Genomic DNA, 21,974 nt, shown 5'->3' with positions numbered 1-21,974 from the left:
TACTTCAATCAGCTGATGCACTGATGGACAGTCTTCTCTGTGGCAGTCCAGGGGCAGAGGAGTCGTGACCTGCAGTGAGCCTTCCCTGAGGTCTTCCAAAGTGAGGATCGCTGGCTTTCAGGCAGATAGGCAAGAGAAAAAAAGGCACGTGCTATGGGGGTGCCTTTATTTGGGGACAGCAAGCCCTTCTATTTCCGAATCTGGAGTGGAGTAAGTCAAAAGTTGCAAAGCAAAAAATCCTGGGATAAACACCTGGATGAAATCTACTTACTGCAGCAGAAAAGGTACAGTGTGTTTCAGCCTTCTTCCCTTTCTTCTGCTGCTCTCTCCCTGCAGCTGATTCTCACTCTTTTCCCTTAGGCTTTTCTGCCAGTAGATAAACTTTAAACAACCCTGGAGCACTTTTCTCTATCAGATTTCTTCTTTCAAGGTGGAATGCTTCTGAAGTTCCAATCTTATCTGCTTTCACAGGTGGGTTTACTAGGTCGCAATTTAATTACCCTGAGTGCCGGACTCCAGTCACAAATTAATAATGTACACTCTTGTCTTCCCTGCTTCATTGGCAAAGCTCATGAGAAAATACATGAGGGTTTGATTTCCTTTAGTTATTATTAAGAGTGTGTGTGACACATACGCTGCAGCCAGCTGAAATAATGGCTTGGTTTTTGCAAGGATTCTGCTTTCTGTTTCTCTAAAGGTTGCACTTGCTGTGGGATAGAGTGGATTTAAAGTTGTTCCACACCCTGGTGGTCAGCCTCTTGCTGGGGTCGATTGCTGTCCCTCACTCCCATGGCCCAGGTGTCAACACATACAGCGACTCCTGTCAGATTATCAAGATTTCCTGTGTCTTCACATGTAAATACTGAGTCAAGGCTGTTTGTTACTACTGTACAGGGTTGCTTCCTCTGCACACAGCCATGCAGGAGTATTCATGGAAATCCAGCTGAATCTGTTTTTCATTGTTCCTTGTAATTTCTGTATGCACAAACTCTACAGTACTCAAATAACAAATTGCTTCCAGTCCCTTGTAAATTTTTTTCTTTCATAACAACACTTTGAACATCTCTGGCGACAAAACGGTGGCTGTGTGGGACAAAACCTAACTATCTATACACAGAAATAAGTAGGATAGTACCTTAAGAGGGACAAATGTTTTTATGTAGACATAAAAACTTACATATATCATCATCTAACTCCTGACCAAATAACAGAAGCCTGTTCTACTATACTTCAGAGAAGTGTGACTTAAATATGCTTAAAAGGGGAGGGACAATGGGAACATTAGTGTCTCCACAGAATGCTGAAGCCTTTACATTTTAGTATATCCATGAAAAGCATCACAGGTAACTGAAAACTGAGTTCTCAGATATTCTGCAATATCCAAATGAAGGTGTGCCAAAGAAAAGTATAAATATATCAATATTTGTATAATTATAACATTAACTTCATGTTTTTAAGTCATTGAGATATGGAAGGGACATCTGGACATCTCTGTCTAACCTCTCCCTTGAAGCTGGGCTACTGCCAGCAACAGATCATGCTGCTCTGGCTTTGTCTAGCTTGGTCTTGAAAGCCTCCCAGGGCAGAGATTCCACCGTACATTTAGGTACTTGTTACAGGGTTGTGGTAAACTCCTAGTGACAAAGGGTTTTTCCCAAATGTTCAACCTGAACCTCCAAAATCATTATTTGATGCTGTAACCCCTTGTCTTACCATCTGTTGTTACCAAGAAGGGTTTAGCCCCTTTTGTTGCTCCGTTTCACATAGGCTGCTATTAGGTTGCCATTCAGCCTTCTCTTTGCCTGACAATCCTGGTTAGTGATGTGCTGCAGGCACATGAACATCTTGTGTGTTGCTACATATCAAGGGAATCAGAAAAACTGTTGGGCATATAAACACTTCTTCATAAACTTCTCTTAGAGCACTACAGTGCAACTCCAGTGGTCCCAAAACCTAACATTTTTGGTCTTCTTTATCAGACTCTGTGTAAAACCACATTTTCTGCTTATGATATCCTTGTCTGTGAAATCAGTGTTGCATGGGGACACAATTCTTCCCTTCTGTTTTAGCTGTTTCCCACAGCTTTCAACTAACATAATTAGCCTTCTGCTATGTGGTCAGAAATTCCATGGTGCCAATATGCAGATACTCTTCCTAAAGAGGGACGGGACCATTTCTCCCTCTTATTATCTTATCCTTTCCTTTCTTGTCCCCAGAGATGCTCAGTTTGAGGTGAAAGAAAATGAACATTTTGCAGAGGACTGGAATCAGTTTTATTGCTTTCATATTCTTAATTATGTCCAGATGAAAACCCAGAAACACCTGTGGTGCCTCATGTGTGGGAAGTACTCTTATAAAACTTTTGCTTTTGTGGAAAAACTGTTGTAAGCCAAGAGGGCTTTTACTTCATCCTGTCACTTTGTTGTGTGGAATTGCAGTGTTATGGCTTCAGCTTGAGTTCTTAGTGTTAATGGTGCTGGAATACATACAGTAATAAGCAGCAATTAAATTCTACTATTACCTTATTGAAAACCATTGGTAAATTTGTTGCTATTTAACTAGTATGCTCTGACTGCACAGAGGAAGTCTGCGAGAGAACTGTGCTTTTTCCTGACCTGCATCTGGTGATGACGATACCTGAAAGCTAACTTCTTTGGTACTTAACTTGAATTTATTTTGCCTTATTCTGCTCATTTCTTTCTGTTCAAGGCTCTTGTTTTTAAACGGCCTGTGTGTTTTAAACAGCTCTGTGTGGAGTCCCAGGGAGAGTGGTCACATCTTGTATGTCCTTACCAGAATTATCTTTGAAAATAAACTCTGGGATCTACACAGCCTGGAGCACATGAACCTAAAACCCCAACACAGTTCATAATCATGGGGAACAAAGAGATAAATACTTATGAAAATTCAGACCTGACAGAGGTGAAAAGAAATCACATGCCTGTCACAGTCTAATAGATCTAATAGATCTTCCAGAAACTGAGAGCCATTGCTTGAGTTTTGTTTTGTTGTGGGTTTTTTTGTAATCTGGTTTCCAGTGTAAGATGTTCTAAGGAAATGTGAACAAAATCTCCCTAGCATGTAATTTTAGAAATTCCACCATATGAGAATTGCAGTGTTCATAAAAAATAACTAGTAAATGAATCAGAGGAAGGAAGCACATGGATCCAGGACAATTGTTATGTTTTTCTCTGCTGTAGCCTGCCTCTATAATTTTGGTTGATTTAATAATTTATCTTCTGTGTGTCTCTTCTCTCTCACAGCTGCTGCTTAGGAATTAGCGGTATCACCTGGCCTTCATGGGATGCTCTGAGGCTTGATTATTCTAATGATGATAAAACAGTTGTGTGATACATTAAAAAAAAAAAGAAACCCAAAGCATTTTTACACAATAGTTAACTATAGAAATTTGCGCTATGAGAAATAGCGCATTAGAGGTGCTTGGGACAATTTGCATAACTAGCAGAAGGCCATGGTCATTCCAAACATATTGCAATAAAAAGTTTATATCCCCTCTAATTTCCAAATCTTTTTGTGGCTCTTCAGTCTTACAGATGTATTACTGAAGTGCTTTGCTTACCCTGAAAACAAACATGGCACAAATAAAAAGTAGCTCAGCCTGACACTAGTAAACTAAGTTGCTGAAGAGCTGTACAGGGACCCAGAGAGCCTGCAGCTTCTAGACAAGTCTCTCTCAAGCTGGTGGTGAATAAGAGATATCGCCATAGTGTTGCTGTTTGTCTAAACAACTTCCCTGAGTTTTCAGTGCACAAATTCACACAGGACTGTCCTGCTTAAAATCCACAGTGTCTGTCTCCATATGAATCTGTTCCTTTGCTCCCAAAGGTGACTGTGCAATAAAGATGCCATCTCCCAGCTCCACTGCTGCCCTTGTGCTGTGTCTCAGTAACAGCTTCTGAGCAGTCCAGACGCAAACAGCAGCCTGTTGGTAACTCTTCTGCTCCATGAAGTGAGATGAAGTCAAAGCAGCATTTCTGGACTTAAGCTGTTACACTTTCATCCTAATGGAAGTTTTAAGACTAATAACAGGCAAATGTGCCTCCTTAATTTTGCAGGTGTAAAGGTCCTGCAGAGCTCACATTTTGCCAGCAACACACAGACACATGCACAGCTACCCTCAGTGCCTGAGACATGGCTTGGGCTCAAAGATTGAGGAAGCAATCTGCTACCTTAAACTTGGCTATAGGTTTCCTTGTGAAGAAGTAAACATGAAATTTGTGTTCTGAAAAAAAAAACACCAAGCCCTACTTAAATTTAAGAAATTGTTGGAGAAAACTAATTAGACACAGGGTAAGGAACACAACCTAGAATAAAACTGGAAAAAAAAAACCCAGCACCCAGGCTGGAAGTTTTGATGCAGGATGAGGTTTATGCTTCAGAGAACACATTTGTTTTATGAGTAGTTCAGTGATAATAAATAACAACTAGCCTCTGCTGAACTGATAATCCAGTTCTAGCATGAGATTGTTCTTAGGATGGTCTCAGATGCAGAACTTTAAAAAAGGAAATGAATGCAGGGAGTTTGCCCAGCTGGAAGTGACTAAGATCTCTATTGTTTAGTGTGGTAGATGGCTAAATAGATGAAAGAAGAAGGCTTCCCCATCGATTTATTCTCTAGTAGAATCAGCAATTAATAGCCTGTTTAATTTATTTTCAGGCACGCTCTGTTTACTGTCAGCTGAGGGGGCTTTGACATGCATGCACAAGAGATTCCAGTTAATTTGCTGAGCCTTGCTGTTGGTGCTGAAGAGATTTGCTGACCCTGATTGCCCAAGGCCCTGTTATTTGCCTACTTTTCACTTCATGCTATTACTTCCTAACTCATTTTTTAGCATCTTGTTAGGTGATTGCTCTGATCCTTTTTTTCTGGCTCCTTGGCTTTCTCTGAGCACTTCTCTGCTCTCTTGAAGTCTTACACATGTTTACATAAACATAATAGCAGAAGGAAGGAAGAAGATTAATCTTCTCTGGCAATTGCATGATGAAGTGCTGAGCATGGATATTCTGAACACCACAAGAGGGGAGGAAAAGAAAGTTGAAATAATACCCTGCTGATGAATTTATAGCTCAGTTAGAATTGCTTTAGACCCTCAGTAACTGACAGCCTTGGGGATGAAGCATGAAGCTAGCAGATGCCAAACTTAAACTAGAGCAAACAATAAGAAAATTGCATACAGTGAATGACTCAAGTAGCAGAATCTGAGAAGGGAAGGGAAGAAAGATATGCTCCATTGCACCTCTGGTGAGCTCAGCCTTGAAAAAGAATCTTCAGATTGGTGGTTGTCCAGGCAGTTCACATATTTAACTTATTTCCTTGTTTTAAAAGAATAACCTTATAAATCCAAATTCTTCTTTTCATAAGAGTTAAGACTTATAGACTTGTCCTTGCATTCTTTTCCTCTTCATAAGTGTAGTGAGAGGGATGCTCTCCAAAAGAAGTGTTTAAGAAGCTGTAAATCGGAAAGGGTACATGCTACCAGCAGAAACTGCTTGTGAAATCCTTAACCTTGTTTAAAAGCATTTTACATGACTCCCTCAGTTAGAATCTGACCTACATTCTATCTGCTCCTTTGTTTCACAATGAATTTTCAGTTATCCCTTATTTTTTTCCTCACCTATATTGAAGAACAACTCACAGCTTCCTAAGCATATAATTGAATCATCTGTTAAGAAAACCGACTGACAATAATGCATGATCGAGGCTTACCAAGTGCCTCAGCCCAGCTAAGTTCCTTAGCTCAGTAAGAAGAACTCAGGAATGCTTCCAGGTGGATACCGTTGTGGTTTTTGTTGCCCATCGGAACTACTGGCTAGCTGTGTAGCTGTGCCTGTCCTAAACTGATCCTGCCAGGCAACATCGGTATTGCCTAGTGTCACAGACCTAACCCAGCTGCCTCAGTTAGGAGCTGAGTGCCCCTTGACTCCATAGCTGATGAAGAGAATGATTTAGAACTGGAGCTTAACTTAGATGTGCTGATTATCGTCTGAGTGTCTCAACAGGTCTCTGCTGAATCATTCTCTGAAAGCCACCCACTCCATCCAGTGACGCAATGGCACTTTACAGAAACTCAGCGTCTGCTGTAGGCAGCGCTGTTAAGAGACTAAGGTACAGATTTCACCTGCTGCTGCTTTGACACACAGGAACTAGAGTTGTAAAATTCATGCTGTGTTTGATGGGTCTGGAAGAAAATTGGTTAGATATGCAGAACTTAAAGAAATTCAAATGTTTTGAAGTGTATAGATTCAGGTGACTTTGTTTTATTTTTATATTGGTGAATTTGGCTCATCTAGTACTTGGCATTTATACACTCAGTACATTGCTGTAATGTATCAAAAAGGAGTTGATAATTATAATGGTATGTTTTAAATGGGAGCAAATTATTTCCCCAAATATGGGACAGAAAATTAAATGAGAGTAAAAGCATATGGTATAAACGTGTTAGTCAGGGACCTTAGAGGCATCAGGGGTAGTGTGCCACAACATCTACTAACCTTTCTGGGTTCTTCTCCAGCCTGCTGTTTGGCCTGGGATCTCCAGTTCTTTAAGCCCAATTGGAGGTTCCTACATAATTAGAAAGGTTTGACAGTTTTGCCCTAAATTTCTGAAAGGTGAGTATATCAGTTATTAGGTATCTCCCTCTTTGCAGGCTTGTAGTTTAATTAGTTGTTTATAAGGGCTTTGGAGAATTTTGTGAGAAAGGTATTGTGTTTGTGTCCTCCCACATTGTCTCTTGCCCAATCATTCCTCCTATCTGAAGTCATTTGAGGGATAAAGGCCTACCCAGTAAAACACTAACGTATTAATTGTAGCAGTGTTTATACTATAGAAACCCCACCTCCTTCTCACGTCCTGCCTCTGACACTTCTATTTTCAGGAACACAGGGTCTTTCTCAGCCAGGCTAATGGCAGGGGTGACAAGCTTGCCTTGCTGATACCTGCCCTTATGCTTTTGCTCAGAGTGCCTTTTTATTTTGTTCCTGTTTGCCTGACCCCAGGTGCAATGTTCTCATCAAATCATCATGTAATTAGCGACTAAGGCAACTGGCACGTGAGGAAGCTGAAGAAGGAATGCTTCTCAAAGCAGAAAGGCTGGGAGTTTGAAGGACACACAAAAATATCTCAGAATGGCTCCCTGGGTGGTTCAGGATGATTCTTCGTATTCTGAATGTTTTTATTTCTCCTATGTTCTTCAGCATTTTTCTAGTCTAGTTTCTAGTGACTTAGGTAATGAGGTGCTGCCAGTGACAGGAAATGCTCCTTTTGTGGAATGATAAATATAATGTTCAGTTATTCTTTTATTACTTGTAGCACGTGCCCATTAATTTACACTTATTCAAATTGCTCCTATTTATCTAACCTGTCCCTTTGTTTTGCTTTATCCCCCAAGTCCTCTCAAGTGTGTCAGTATCTTTCTGCTACAAAGGTGTGCAGAACTTTCACGTTTGAGGTGTATTAAATTCAGAGATAATGGTGTATCAAATGTTTTCTTTTGCTGTGAGATTCTATTGTGCATAAAAGAATCACTTAAAGCAAGAAATGTACATTTCTGTAAGCACCAGAATGTACGTTGCCTGTTTTCCTATAGTTTTATTTTTAAATTATCCATACCTAGCAAGCACAAGTTCCGAGAAGACTTTTGTGCAATAAATTTTATTGCCATTTTATATTCTCTGTCTCTTTCTCTGATCTGGGGTTTCATGTGACTAATGATAGAGTTATATTCATAGATAACGTATTCTAACATCAGTGTTATCACTTAATGCAAAACACTTATTTCTTTATATAGTAGTAGCCTTATAAACTGTATCCCCAAAGTCTCGTTAACACAATAACCCCAGAATAAAAGGAAGACCTTTGGGAGGTCACAAGGAGAAAGCACCGAATGTATCTCCTGGTTTGACTAATGCATTTGTCCCATATGCTTTTTATGCATCTCTGTGTGTGTGTGAAAAACTAACATTCATCTGTTGGTGGCTGTTAGATGGTAGTAAAAGGACAGACAGGGACAGGTAAGAAAATGAGGGCTGCCGTTCTCCTTGTTCATAACAGCTTGAATTTGTTGTTTTACTGTGCTCCTTAAACTTGTTCAACATCACACGTTACAGCTTGACCTGAGCCATGCTAGATATATTAATATATCTAGATTTTTTCTATTAATAATAATATATATAATTCTTTAATTATATAATATATATTATATAATGTAAATAATATATAATATTATAAAAATAATTAAAATAATTATCTATTAATCAATAGATTAAAAATCTGTACTACAGGAAAGCAGAGGTGAGATAAAAGCACAAAATTTGCTTTGTGGAGAAATCTCCTATGTGGAGAGAGGAATCTTTATTCAATACTGAACATTTGTGAGATATAGTCTGTTTCTTTGGGTTTGAGGGTGTTTCTTCCCCTTAAATCTTTAGCTCCTGAACTTGGGCTACTAGAATTTTTATTTGCATAAAAACAAAAATCAGAAAGCCCCACTCCAAACCACTTTTTATGAATTTAAAGTATATTCTCAAAATATTAGAGGATAAAATAAATATTTACCCCAAATTTGTGGATTTTGTCCTATTTTTTGTGATTTTTGGGTGGCTAACTCATCATTTTGAATATTGGCAAAACCTGTTTGGATGCTGAGCAAGCAGTGTGGCAGGTAGCTCTTTGCAATGTCCCCTTATGTACTTAGGCACACTGAGGAGAATTCCAGCTTTCAGATTTTGCCTCATAACTTTGATGAGGAGCTACATTTCAGAGCTCATTCTTTTAATTATGCCATAGGAAGTGTTGCTACAACACCAGGTGAATTCTTCTTTGTACTTTTTCTTTTCCATTCCTTATGGGAGTAATTAAGATTCTGACCTTTTTACAATTTATTATGCTGTGTAAAAAAACAAACAAACAACCAAAAAAAACCAACCCAAAACCACACAAACCACAAACTACTGCCTTTTTCTGGCCTCTGAGATACCTAGTCTGCTGGCAGGAAAGATATCAAATGACCCATCATTCGCTGTCTTCTGTGCCTCAAAATATGAGCTGTGTAACGCAGAACATGGTGGTTGCTGGTTTCTCCATCCTTCCCTCTGCTGCCGCCGCACGGTTGAGCGTCGTGAACCGAGCAGTGATAAACTACCTGGGTTTTTAGATCTGCACTCTCCTGCTTTTCCTGGTTCTTTTCTTGATTTATTTTTTTGCATTCAAACAATACCTCAGACAGTAAGTGTGCATGACCTGTCCGTGGCGATGCTGAGGATACATGCTATTCCAGGCAAAGGCCATGCTGGCTCTGCAGAGAGGCACCACGTACCTGACTGCGTTTCTTATCAGCCAGTTTTTCTTGACTGCAGGATCTGGGAATCCCCGCTCCTCCAGGCTGCCAAAGAGAACAACCTCCCAGCCATCAGGAAACTTCTCACTGATGGAACATGTGATATCTATCAGAGAGGTAATGATTATTTGCAACAAATGGTTTCCTGTGGAAGGCAAGAGCCTGCTACAACAAACAGAGTAGTATGTACGTTGGTTTGCTGCAACATTTGCGTTAGCAACCTCAAACTGCTGAAGTCTGTGTCAGCAGCTTTGCGACCAAGTGAGTTTTCTGACTTGGCGAGCTCATCAAACCCTGCAGGAATGGTGAAGATCAGAGATTTACAGCTTGAATGGGCCTTTTGTCTAGAGGGACCACGGGAGGTGATTTGCTGTGGAAGGTGGCCCGTGGAAGGGATGGGTGCTTGTTTGCTTCATGTCAGCGTCTGCTGTTCCTTACAAGCACCCAAGTCCCTGTTCAGCTGTCAGGCTTTGATGAAGGACAGAGACTGTGCAGTTACATGGCTGTGACATGACATCTGATGAGGTAGCACCCAGCAGTACTTGAGGGAGGACCTAGCACTCCTGCAATTCTCCACCCCAATAAATCCATTTCTGCTTTTGTCCGGAATAGGTGAGCATTTAGATGACTCGTATGCTTCTGCTGTTCCTAGGTGCAGTGGGGGAGACTGCCCTTCATGTAGCTGCCTTGTACGACAACATGGAGGCAGCAGTGACTCTGATGGAAGCAGCTCCTGAGCTTGTCAATGAGAGGATGACTTCAGAGCTCTATGAAGGTAACACCTCAGGGAAGGAGGATGGGCAGGATTCGGCAGGGGAGAGAGGGGGTACTACCTGTACATTTAGGGAACTGACCTATATGGTTCCTGGTTCAACATATTGCTGAACTGTTACACAGCAAAACCAACATACAAATGGGACCATCTGTGGAAGGCAGAATTATATTAAAGCCAGGTACAGACATGTGCAAACATGCCAATGCGCAATTGACAAACCCTCAGCCACAGGTGAGCCTGCTGCTGTTGCGGGATTGCCAGGGTATGTGCAGTCTGCTTTCTGGCATGCTCATGTGTAACAAAGGGGATACCCACCCGGTCTCCTCTGAAAGGAGAAAAAACTAGTTCTTTGGCTGACAAAGAATGGGGATTGAAAACAAATGTGGCCACTGCTTTTGAGTCTAGACTCTGAGCCAAGTTTTTAAAAAATGGTTCTGACTACCAATGCAGGTATGCCAGACAGAATCTTGAAACCACTAAAATAATAATGATGTGGTTTAAAACACTCTAATACATAGAAAAATTAAAGTAAATCTTCTTTGGGAGCTTTGTTTTGACCTAGCCTTCATGTCTCGTGAAGGAACATACAGTCACGCAGCTTTCAGTGTGCTTCCTGGAAGAGTGTGGCATGTCTTGTTTTCCCTCAGAAAAAATCTAGAAAGTGTATCCTGTTGTTTTTTTTGGCAGGTTGCGAAGTCAGTTTTCATGAACCCATAAAAAGTTTTAAGTAGAATGGGACCTCTAAAAAATCTGTAGTCCAACCCTCTGCACACAACAGGGGCAACTTCAAAGCTAAATCATATAGTCACTGGGGAAGCAGTCCCAGACGCCTTAGATTTACCATGACTGAAATGTGAACTGCAGGCTACTGATCAGCCTGAAAGTGCTTCCTTGAAAGGCAAGGTTTTATTTCTGTGTCTTACAGGACAGACAGCTCTCCACATTGCAGCAGTGAACCAGAACATCCCTTTGGTGAAAGCTTTACTCAAGAGAGGGGCCAACGCCTGCACGGCACAGGCCACTGGGCATTTCTTCAGGCGCAGCTCTCAGAACCTTCTCTATTTCGGTACAGCCTTACCTCTCCCCCTGCAGCTACGGGTGGGAGCTGGCACAGTGATGAGGGAATATAAGGGAGGCTTGCTCTAGTCCTCATCTGAACCGGATAAGCAGAGGCTCCTGTCCCCAGGCATCATCAGTCACACACCTTTTAGCAGACAATAAGACTCCTCCTGAATATGTAAATACTACATAAATGTAAATGTATAAATCATACACATTTTATACATTTGCATGTATACAAAAATATATATTGCATTAAATTATAATTTATTTTCTTCCTATCAGCATATACTACAAATTGTCCTGATTTCAAATAGGACAGAGTTAATTTTCTTTTCAGTAGCTGGTGCAGTGCTGTGTTTTGGACTTATTATGAGAATACTATTGATAGCACATTGATGTTTGCAGTTGTTGATAGGTAATATTTATACTAAGTCAATGACTTTTCAGTTCTTTAGGTCCTGCCAGGGAGAGGGCTGGAAGGGCACAAGAAATTGGGAGGGGATGCAGCCAGGGCAGGTGTCCCAAACTAACCAAAGGGCTATTCCATACCATAGAATGTCATGCTCAGTATATAAACTGGGGGGAGTTGACCAGGGCCAGGCGATCGCTGCTCAGGGACCAGCTGGGCATCGCTCAGCGGGTGATGAGCAGTTTTATTGTGCCTCACTTGGGTTTTTTTCTTTTTCCTTTTGGATTTTATTACTCTCTCCCTCTCTTTCTCCTCTTCATTACTAGTATGACTACTACTACTATTATTATTATCATTATGTTTCATTTAATTTCAAGTGTTAAGTTGTTCATATTTCAACCCATGAGTTTTATCTTTTTCCCAGTTCTGCTCCACTTTCCACCAGGAGAGAGGGGAGAGTGAGCAGGCAGCTGCCTAGTTCTTAATTGCCAGTTGGGTTAAACCATACCACTTGTCAACCTTCTTATGAAGGTGATCCCCTGAAAAGAATACTTCTTCCTTTGTGTTGTGTGGGGCAGGTCTTTTTTTCCCTTTCTGAGTAGATGAGGAGTGGGGCAGGAAACTTGCAGGTTACCTGAAGTAACTCTTCCTTTCATATCTTCTGGCTTCATAGCATGGATAGCCTTCCCTCAGTGTGCTTCAACCTCTCCTGCCTCCTGAGGTCTTAATGTGGATTCTCCCATTCCTTTCTCTGCAGGAGAGCATGTTTTATCATTTGCTGCCTGTGCGGGAAATGAAGAAATTGTACAGTTGCTCATTGAAAATGGAGCTGACATTAGAGCTCAAGATTACCTTGGTATGTGCTGTGAGACCTAGTGATGTGCATACAGTGGATCTGGACACTTTAAACCAGACTGTCATCTGTGCATGCACGTGTTTTTCTCTCATTGCAAACAGCTGTGAGATGAGAGATGCAAGAAAAATGAAAGTAATCAGTCAGTTGTGCCAGTCTTTGCATGGGGCTGGGCTACTCAAAATACTTCATCTGGTCTGCTTCCTTCGTAGGTAACACTGTCCTTCACCTCCTGGTTCTCCAACCCACAAAGACGTTTGCCTGCCACATGTACAGCCTGATACTTTCCTATGACAAGAGCAAAGAGGGACCTGGATCACTTGAAATGATTCCTAACAATGAGGGGCTTACTCCCTTCAAACTGGCTGGAGTTGAAGGCAACACTGTGGTGAGTTGGTGTGACACGGTTGCCCCATACATAAGAGAAATGGAGAACTTGAAATAACATCAACCAGACCATGAGGGAATGTGTGCATGTCCTTAGTGGGTAGAAGATACATAACAAATCCCTTTTCCTCTTTTTCGTTTTTTGCCAGAAGTCTTTTGTAGGACCAGAAAACCCTTTACAAGAAATTTCTTTGTCTTAATGAAAAAAAACAAGTGCTTAAGTTATAGAACTTTACACCAAATTTTTGAAGCATTTGAGTTAAAAAGATATTAACAGAATGATCCACCCCTAGTAATTTTTTTGAAATTATGACTGAAATTATACTCTTTGTCTAGATTTCATTACCCTAAATGTGACACATGGGAAACTTCTTCATGTATCCACAGGCATTTATTCATAGGCAAGAATTCAATATTTAATGTAAAATCTCATCCTTCCCCTTAATGAAAAGGCAGAGGTGGTTAGTGTTTCTTCTGTAGATCCACAAAGGACAGGGTCATTTCTCTTGCAACACCTCTTTCCTCATAACATATAGAAGATTATAAAAGGTATAAAAGGATTTTTTTTCTAATTCACATATAATTCCATATGAAATTGACTGTCAAGATTTATAACTGTGTCAAGTAACTTCAGCGGCTTGATTAGACTTTAGAGTAAAAATCACTCCTTTACTTCAAGCATGAGCTAATAGTCCAATGGGAATCAGAAGAAGTTCTTCCACTTAACCTGCTCTAATTGTTTCTGGGAGATATGAGAACTACAACAACTGCCAAGTTCAAGGAAAATACACTGCAGTTAAGGACTTTTTACAATTTTATCAGTTCTCATTGCAAACACACTATATACTGGGAAGTTTCTAATATTCTCAACCCTCTTCTTTTCTCCTCAGATGTTTCAGTACCTTATGCAGAAGCGCAAGTACAACCTCTGGTCCTTTGGCCCCTTGACCACTGTGCTCTATGATCTCACAGAGATTGACTCCTGGGCTGAAGATCAGTCTTTCCTTGAGCTCATTGTCTCAACCAAGAAGAGAGAGGTACCACGTGTTTTCTATGTGCAGGCCACAGTTATAATAAAAGGAGAAGAATGATGAGGTTGAAGGTTCAAGGTCTATACTATTGCGTAGAGCAAGGGCTTTGTACCACGTGCTGCAGGGAATACATGAAACACATCAGCTTATTCATGATCTAGCTACATCCAGTGCTTCCTATACCTCATTCTGAGGTGTGAAACTTGCAGGTGATTGGAAGAACTTAGTATGAGCAAACTACAAAAAAAGACACTGTGGGATTCAGTGAAGGGTTCTCTGTCTTTCACCAGGCTCAAAGAGATCAGCAACAAGTATCTTTAAAGTAGCTCTAGCAAGTAGCTTTCTGTAACCAATACTGATTGAGTATCCCATCGTACCATACCTTCCCAGTCCAGTACTGGATTAGAGGAGCATTTTTAGGCCCCAATCTGAAGAAGGTTCCTCTTTTATTAAGGGGGTTGTATACATAAATAGGTACTAAGATATATTTTCTGACCCATAAGTGGATGAAAAGTGGAAAAAATAGAAGGCAACTGAGCTACAGGAAGATTAAAGTGTCAAACTTACATCATTCCTTTGAAAATGAAATTTACTCTCCTATGGAAAACATTCTAGAATACAGACTTCTACAGAAAAGGGAAGACCTAAGGCTATCTAGCTAGGTTAATTATCTCTCACTTAATTTTGATTCTTTAGGATATCCCGTAGGCCATTCAGGAGTTCTGTTAGTCATGTCTGTCTACTGAAACATTTGCCCAGTCTGTTTTTGGCTGCCTTAGAGGCAACAGGCCAATGTACCAAGAGAAAAACATCCAGAGTGCCATAAGGAGTTTTCCTTTAACCCACTCGTGCCAGTTTGACTTGCACCTCCTTTTGGCTTATTGCAGTGTTCCCCTAAACATCACTGTAGGAAGTAGGTCTAGAAGATTTTAAAAAAGTGTGTGGGTTGAATTCATAAGCAAGATGTAAACTATACCCTGTTTGCCTGACTTATTTGGAAAAATGTTCCAGTTCTCTTACCCTAAATCATCTGATACAGATGCAGATAGCCTTGTAAAAGATAATGGGATCTTTCTTAAAACATGCTATCAAACACTATTTTAAATAATACCTTTTATTTTCTGCAACACATCCTCATGTATTTACATTCATGGACTTAGATTATAGGTCTGTCTCAAGTGTTTATATACATCCAGGCCTACACAGACAACAAACTTATTCCAGTATCTAACATGGGGTTTTTTGCATTCCCACTGGCATTCAGGAAATATCTTTTTTTCTTTCTTTCAAAGCTCTTCACCGGCAAACCGAGCAAATCCAAACCCACTTGCCCATTCCAGTTTTGCAAAATAAGTTCAGCTTCCTAATGCCAGCTAGAGTAGTTGAGACTAGATTGCTAATATTCTCCCAGGGAGCAGTGTGAATGATGCTTATAAACAAATTCCCTTATGGCAATTAATTCCTTCTTTCTATCCTTCTCAGGCACGTCAGATCTTGGACCTAACACCTGTGAAGGAGCTGGTGAGCCTGAAGTGGAATATGTATGGTCGTCCCTATTTCTGTTTCCTGGCTTTATTCTATATACTCTACATGGTCTGCTTCACCATGTGCTGCGTCTACCGGCCTCTGAAACCCCGAGCAGGCAACAAAACAAGCAGCAGAGACAACACAATCTATGTCCAGAAAATGCTGCAGGTACTGTGCCTACAGGAGCCGGGGCCAGACTGGGCAATTCTCATCTAACCTACTAAACTGGGGAGCCCAAGCCTTTCCCAGGTTCCCACTACTTGTCCGCCACCCTCCCCTCTTTCTGCCAGCTGCCCTTTGCCAGCGCAGAATGTGCAGCATGGTCAGTTCCCCGTGCTGGGGCTGGGCTGGTTCCTGTGCCCTTGTCACACCTAGCCATATTCATTACACTAATGGGCCTTCTTTTCCTCCATCCTCTAGTTTAATTTCATTTCACTCCCTGTAAAGTGTCATTTTAATTTCCATTCACTTTTTCTTTTTCCCCTCCCCCTGTCCCCCAGGAATCATATATGACATACGAGGATGAGCTGAGGCTGGTGGGGGAGCTGATCACAGTCATTGGAGCTGTCGTGATTTTAATCCTTGAGGTAAGAGAAACAGTGAGCTAGATACTTTTGAGTTTCATCAAGACAAATTTTACATGCTATACAAACAGGAGTTTGTGCTCACAACTTGGTAGGGGTTATTTGCTTAGTCTAAGGGCTTTGATGTGTCTAGGGCAATAGATGTTGTCAACAGTATCTATCCAATGAAACAGAGACAGAGACAGCGTCCTAATAAGACTCCAGGTGCAGAAGCAGCAATTGGAAGTACTGGCCGCGCTCTCAAATACCATTTGCAGGGTAACAACACAGTTGCCTTTAGCAGCATCTGTAGGTCCAGCTGAATCCCAGCTGCTTCATGAGGTTCTTAGAGATTCTTTACCCAGCACACCTAAATACTCATGTGTTTAGTGCTGGGTGAAGCAACTTCTGAGCATACACAGAAAGGTTTCTGTTTAATTGGAGATCAGTGACTGTACAGATCTATACAGGAGCCGTGCTCAACCAGAGTTCTGCGGTGGGCATGTGTAGGTGTTCTCCTTACCATGAACTCTCTCTCAAAAAAAGGAAAAGTTCTTTAAAACAATACTCCACTTGATTTTGTTATGATATGTAATATAAGACTGAAACTTCTATATGAGAAAACTCAAATGATGATGCCAGGGAGAACTGAAATCAAATGGGGCTTGTTAACAGCTTTCTGTCTAGCCATGTGTGTTCCAGAAGGGCAGGTCCTTCTTCTTGCGTTTGGTCAGGACTCTGGGGCTACACTACAACCAGCACAGAGAGAATTATAACAGACTTCTTTGATTCCTCAAGGTCTTTTGCCTTCATTTCTGAGGCTCAGCTGTTTGTATGATCTTCTCTCAGTAATCTGTATGAACTTTGGGCTCACACCTCTCTGCTACAACATCTCTCTGCCACATACCAAAGCCTTTCTGTTTACCCAGGCAAACAGAGTTTTTTCTTAGGTTTTCCAGCAATCTCCGTCACATCCCAAGAGGGGCACACCTGACTCAATCATTCTGTTTCTAAAGTAATATAAAATTCAAACTTTGAACCTGCAAACAAAGCAGATGCAGTTGGCCTGAAGATCCTGTGAAGATTGCCCATTACCATGACATTTAATAGTAAAATTGAATCCATTTGTGTCCTAAAGTCAATAGGATGTCTCTTTTAGATCCCAGATATCCTTAGAGTTGGAGCAGCAAAATACTTTGGACAAACCATCCTAGGAGGACCTTTCCACATAATTGTGTAAGTACACCACCTCTTGAGTCTAATAAATATAACATAATATCTCTCATTTCCCCCACTGCTGTCTTTTGCTAGTTAAGTCACTTTCTCCAACCTTTTAAAGTATTCCTCGTCTTGATTTTTTTCTTCCACTGGATTAGTTGGTGTGTAGGAAGCTAGGCGACTGGACAGGTAGAATTGATGGTGCTAAGAGGTCTCTGCCTGTGGAGCTGGTGGCTGTATGTTCCTGTCTTGGAATTTTTTGAAAAGAAAACAAAAAGGAGGGTAAGAGGATCTCCAGAGGGCCTGGGTGCCATCCAGAGGGACACTGATAGGCTTGAGAGATGGGCCTATGCAAACCTCATGAAGTTCAACAAGGCCAAGTGCAAGGTCCTGCATGTAGGTTGGGGCAATCTCAAGCACAAATACAAGCTGGGCAGGGAACGACTGAGAGCATCCCTGGGGAGAAGGACTTGCAGGTGCTGGGGGACGGGAACCTCCACATGGCCCAGCAATGCACGCTCGCAGCCCAGAAACCCAGCTGAGCCCTGGGCTGCATCCCCAGCAGCGTGGTTGAGGGAGGGGGCTCTGCCCCTCTGCCCCACTCGGGTGAGATCCCCTGCAGCACTGCCTCCAGCTCGGGGCACCCAGTATAAGAGGGACACGGACCTGTTGGAGCGAGCCCAGGGAAGGCCACGAAAATAATCAGAGGGCTGGAGCACCTCTCCTATGCAGACTGAGAGGTTTGGGGGGTTTCAGCCTGGAGAAGAGAAGGCTCCAGAGAGACCTTATCGCAGCCTTCCAGTGCCTAAAGGGGCCAACAGGAGAGCTGGAGAGGGGCTTTTTACAAAGGCATGTAGTGATAGGACAAGGGGAAATGGTTTTAAGCTCAAAGAGGGTAGATTTAGGTCAGATATTGGGAAGAAATTCTTTACTGTGAAGGTGGTGAGACACTGGCACAGGCTGCCCGGAGTAGCTCCGTGGATGTCCTATCCCTGGCAGGGTTCAAGGCCAGGTTGGACAGGGCTTGAAGCGGCCTGGGCTGGTGGGAGGTGTCTCTGCCTTGGCAGGGGGTTGGGTCTAGGTCATTTTAAGGTCCCTTCCAACCCAAACCATTCCATGATTCTATCTATAAAGATTACTTTACTGAACTTTTTTCACTGTCTCTTCTTTCTTTGCAGCATCACATATGCTTGCATGATTCTGGTAACCATGGTGATGCGTCTCACCAGCACAACTGGCGAGGTGGTGCCCATGTCCTTTGCCCTGGTGCTAGGGTGGTGCAATGTCATGTACTTTGCACGAGGCTTTCAGATGCTCGGACCCTTTACTATCATGATCCAGAAGGTATAAGACACAAACAAATACAGGTGTTACGCACTTCCTGACACATCTTTGCAGATATGGAGAGCTGAAAGAACACTTTTTTTCCCTCAGGACTGTAATGGGAAATGGACAAGTTCTTGCCTGCACAGAGGGTTTGGGACTTTCACATTCTCTCTTTAGAGCAGAAGTTTCCTTCGGTCTGCTCATGGTCTTAGAATGTGGGAAACTGTTTACATGGGGTTGCATTGTCACTTGGTGGAACGGTTGGGCCTTACGGTGGTTCTGTCTGCTCTACAGATGATATTCGGAGATCTTATGCGCTTTTGCTGGCTCATGGCTGTGGTGATACTAGGCTTTGCATCAGGTGAGTCTACAAAAGGAAAACAGCAATGTGTTACCCCGCCAACTTCTTTAGTATGAATGAAGTGCATGGGGTTTGGTTCATTCTCGGGTTGCCCGCTGAGTTAGCTGGTGGAGGTTATGATGATGTATAGCTTCTATTTCTTGGAGCACAGTCCCTTTCCCAGTACCAATTTCTGTTCTCATGAGTTTTCAACTCTTGTTCTTTCCACTGTAACAGGAATTAGGACGATCCAGATAATTCCACGTATATATATTTATGTCAAGGTTTAAAAACATACTGCTTTTATGGTATTTGTCTTTGGAAAATGAGAATAAGATACACAACTTTATTATTTGAAGAAGACAATATGAGTATTTTGAGAACAAATAAATAATCAAAGTAATTCTTAGTCATTTTATAATACAGATCGGTGACTCTAGTCAGGGGTTTGTCCTTGTTATGCTGGGTACTGCACTAGCATAGAAACACATGCAGCTGCTTCCCAGACCACTTTGTGTTGTCAGCACCTCTTACAGGGACCCTGTTGTTCTTGGGATGTGATTCCTGTTATTAAACACTCTCTTTTCCACCCCGTTGCTCTCCTCTAGCTTTCTACATCGTCTTCCAGACAGAGAACCCTGAAAAACTTGGGCAGTTCTACAACTACCCCATGTCCTTGTTCACCACCTTTGAGCTGTTCCTCACTATCATTGATGGCCCTGCAAACTATGATGTGGACCTGCCCTTTATGTACAGCGTGGTATACTTTGCCTTCGCCATCATTGCTGCCCTCCTTATGCTCAACTTGTTAATTGCCATGATGGGTGACACCCACTGGAGAGTGGCCCATGAGCGGGATGAGCTCTGGAGAGCCCAGGTAATGTGATTTACATGGTAGGGAGTTTGCTTTGAAAGTTGTCCAGGGAAAATGTGCTAGACAGTGCAATTACTTACTCTGCCACCCGAGCTCTAAAGGAGGTACTTTGAAACCTTTCCCTGACCTTCACTTTTCTCAGGGGCTAATACAAGAAGCCATGTCCTTTTAATTCTGTTTTACAGCTTCTGTATATCATCCACCAAATTTCTTTCACCCTTGTTATGAGTCTGAAGGGTCTAAGCACAAGACTACTCTTCTGCACATCTTCCCATGTGAAACTGTTCTCCAGTACATCTTTGCCATGCAGGCATACATACCTTACTTCAAAAAGCAGCTAGAAGCCCATCCAGTCTTTCTGGACCATTCTGTGTCTCCTTAGCTGTTTGTTCTTTATGCACAGAATCTCTTGATAAATAGAATTAAAGTTGCAATTTTTTTTTTTTTTACAAGTCACATACCTGTGTAACTGAAAGTTATAATGATAGGGATTGACTGAGGGGCAATAGAATACAAGGTAATGATTACAAGCAGGTCAGTAATGTCTTTTGATCCATTATGAGAAGTTGGTCTGACTCTCTTGTTCAAAAGGCAAAAAATTCAGCCAGATCAGTTATATAGCTGCTCAACAGGAAATGTATTTTCTAGTATTTTTCTGTGGGAAAATCTTAAGTCAAATGGTTACATGTAGTTGTGTGGCCACGTTGGGAAGTTCTGATGATAGCTAAGGCAGATACAAATACTGCCCTCTTCTCTAGCTTGCAAATTAACTATCCTACTCATTGCCATCAGGTAAAAAAAGGAAAGAAATTTAACAGTGTTTTAAGAGCACCATTGATTCCTCAAAACACTGCACAATTAGGACTAAAATAGTGAATTTCCCTATAATAAATGGAATATTGACTCTATGATTTTTTTTCATTACACGTGGAGCTGTAATGAAATATGTTAATGGGTCACTACTTAGGAAACTGATAATTTTGAAAGAGAGTCTGATTTTTTTTTTTTCTAATTCATTCAAGTTCTTTCTTTTTTTCCTTTTTATTCTAAAGGTTGTTGCTACTACCGTGATGCTCGAGCGGAAACTGCCGCGATGTCTCTGGCCTCGCTCCGGAATCTGCGGGCGGGAGTATGGGCTGGGGGACCGATGGTACCTCAGGTGAGGTCTCTTCTAGTGTGCATGCATAAGGATCCCAGAGGAAGAATCCAATGTATGGATATATGGATGTTAGTAAGGAGCCTTTCCAGTGGCCTAGGGGGGAGTGTCTGGAGTCCTTCCCTTGCAGAATACAGACCCCAGTGTATTTTCTGTCTGCGATTGATAGACAAGCACTGTTCCCCTCAGAAAGCTCTGCTGTGCAGTTCCTTTTGAAATAAGCTGATGTTTTCTTATCCAGTAGTCACAAGAGACAGAAATTGCATGGGTTATAAGGCCTGAATTTTTCTCTCAAATTTCTTATGAGTACCACAGTACTTTACTGCTGGGTTTGGTTGTTCCTACGTTAGATGTGTGAAATGGCAGAAGCAACATCAATCAATTAGGCATTCAGCATCAATGACCTGCACTATAGATGATTCAAAACCAAAACAGGAATAAAGGCAAGGTTTCTTTCTTGTGTGAACCTAGTAACTATGTTATACCTTGCAAAGACTGCATTATGTGGCAAAGTTTTAGGTCCAGAATTTCTGTTTAGGTACTGAAATAACAAATGAACTATCTGTAGTCTAGGTAACACTAGATTCCTCATTATTTCTGATTTTAATCAAAATTTATACAAGGGTGAAGAAAAATTAAACTTTGGGCATGTGTCTTTTCTAAATGCGTCATCTTTTGCTGACAAATCCAGAAGGGGGAGTGGTGGCTGTATGAAATGGGAATTTCTGCAGGTTTTAGCAGAGAAATTAACCTCGTAGATTTTTTCAGATTTGCTGGGCAGAACAAGCAGACCTAAAGTGGTACCAATATTCAATGCCTTCAGTCCAGGGTCCAGAATATAACTTTGCAAAAGCAATATTCCAGTAACAGTTCTTCATTGAATGTTCTGAGAAAAGTGTGTCAGTGTGATCTAGTTCTGTTGAATTACATGTATGCTCATTGTGTGTGCTGTGGTCCAGTATTTCAGAAGACAAGTTGTAAGTAGTGTAGAGAGGGGTTGGTGGAAGTGAAGCAGTTACATAAAAGTTCGACAGAAGATAAGTGGCATCCTGAGGCTAGCAGCCATGGAGTGTCAGAGGAGGAAAGGCAAGGGCAAA

At 41.6% G+C, this 21,974-nt stretch overlaps 1 protein-coding gene across 1 annotated transcript in view; it reads left to right on the top strand.

Moving 5' to 3' along the window:
• Positions 1-362: 362 nt before the first annotated feature.
• LOC308065422 (transient receptor potential cation channel subfamily V member 6-like) overlaps positions 363-21,974 on the top strand; it is a 34,718-nt gene continuing 13,106 nt past the window's right edge. Inside the window, exons 1-13 of the mRNA XM_080391391.1 lie at positions 363-9,473; positions 10,009-10,131; positions 11,057-11,197; positions 12,360-12,458; positions 12,668-12,843; positions 13,733-13,879; positions 15,356-15,568; positions 15,901-15,987; positions 17,123-17,199; positions 18,360-18,525; positions 18,802-18,868; positions 19,456-19,724; positions 20,774-20,880. Of these exons, the coding sequence (XP_080247517.1) occupies positions 9,272-9,473; positions 10,009-10,131; positions 11,057-11,197; positions 12,360-12,458; positions 12,668-12,843; positions 13,733-13,879; positions 15,356-15,568; positions 15,901-15,987; positions 17,123-17,199; positions 18,360-18,525; positions 18,802-18,868; positions 19,456-19,724; positions 20,774-20,880 (1,874 nt within the window). The 5' untranslated portion in view covers positions 363-9,271. The remainder of the gene's footprint in view (positions 9,474-10,008; positions 10,132-11,056; positions 11,198-12,359; positions 12,459-12,667; positions 12,844-13,732; positions 13,880-15,355; positions 15,569-15,900; positions 15,988-17,122; positions 17,200-18,359; positions 18,526-18,801; positions 18,869-19,455; positions 19,725-20,773; positions 20,881-21,974) is intronic.

This window comes from Falco punctatus (assembly GCF_963210335.1).
Source record: "Falco punctatus genome assembly, chromosome: 6".
Classification (NCBI taxonomy): Eukaryota; Metazoa; Chordata; class Aves; order Falconiformes; family Falconidae; genus Falco; species Falco punctatus.
The sequence above is the reverse complement of the archived record's forward strand: the minus strand, read 5'-3'. Positions and strand labels throughout refer to the sequence as shown.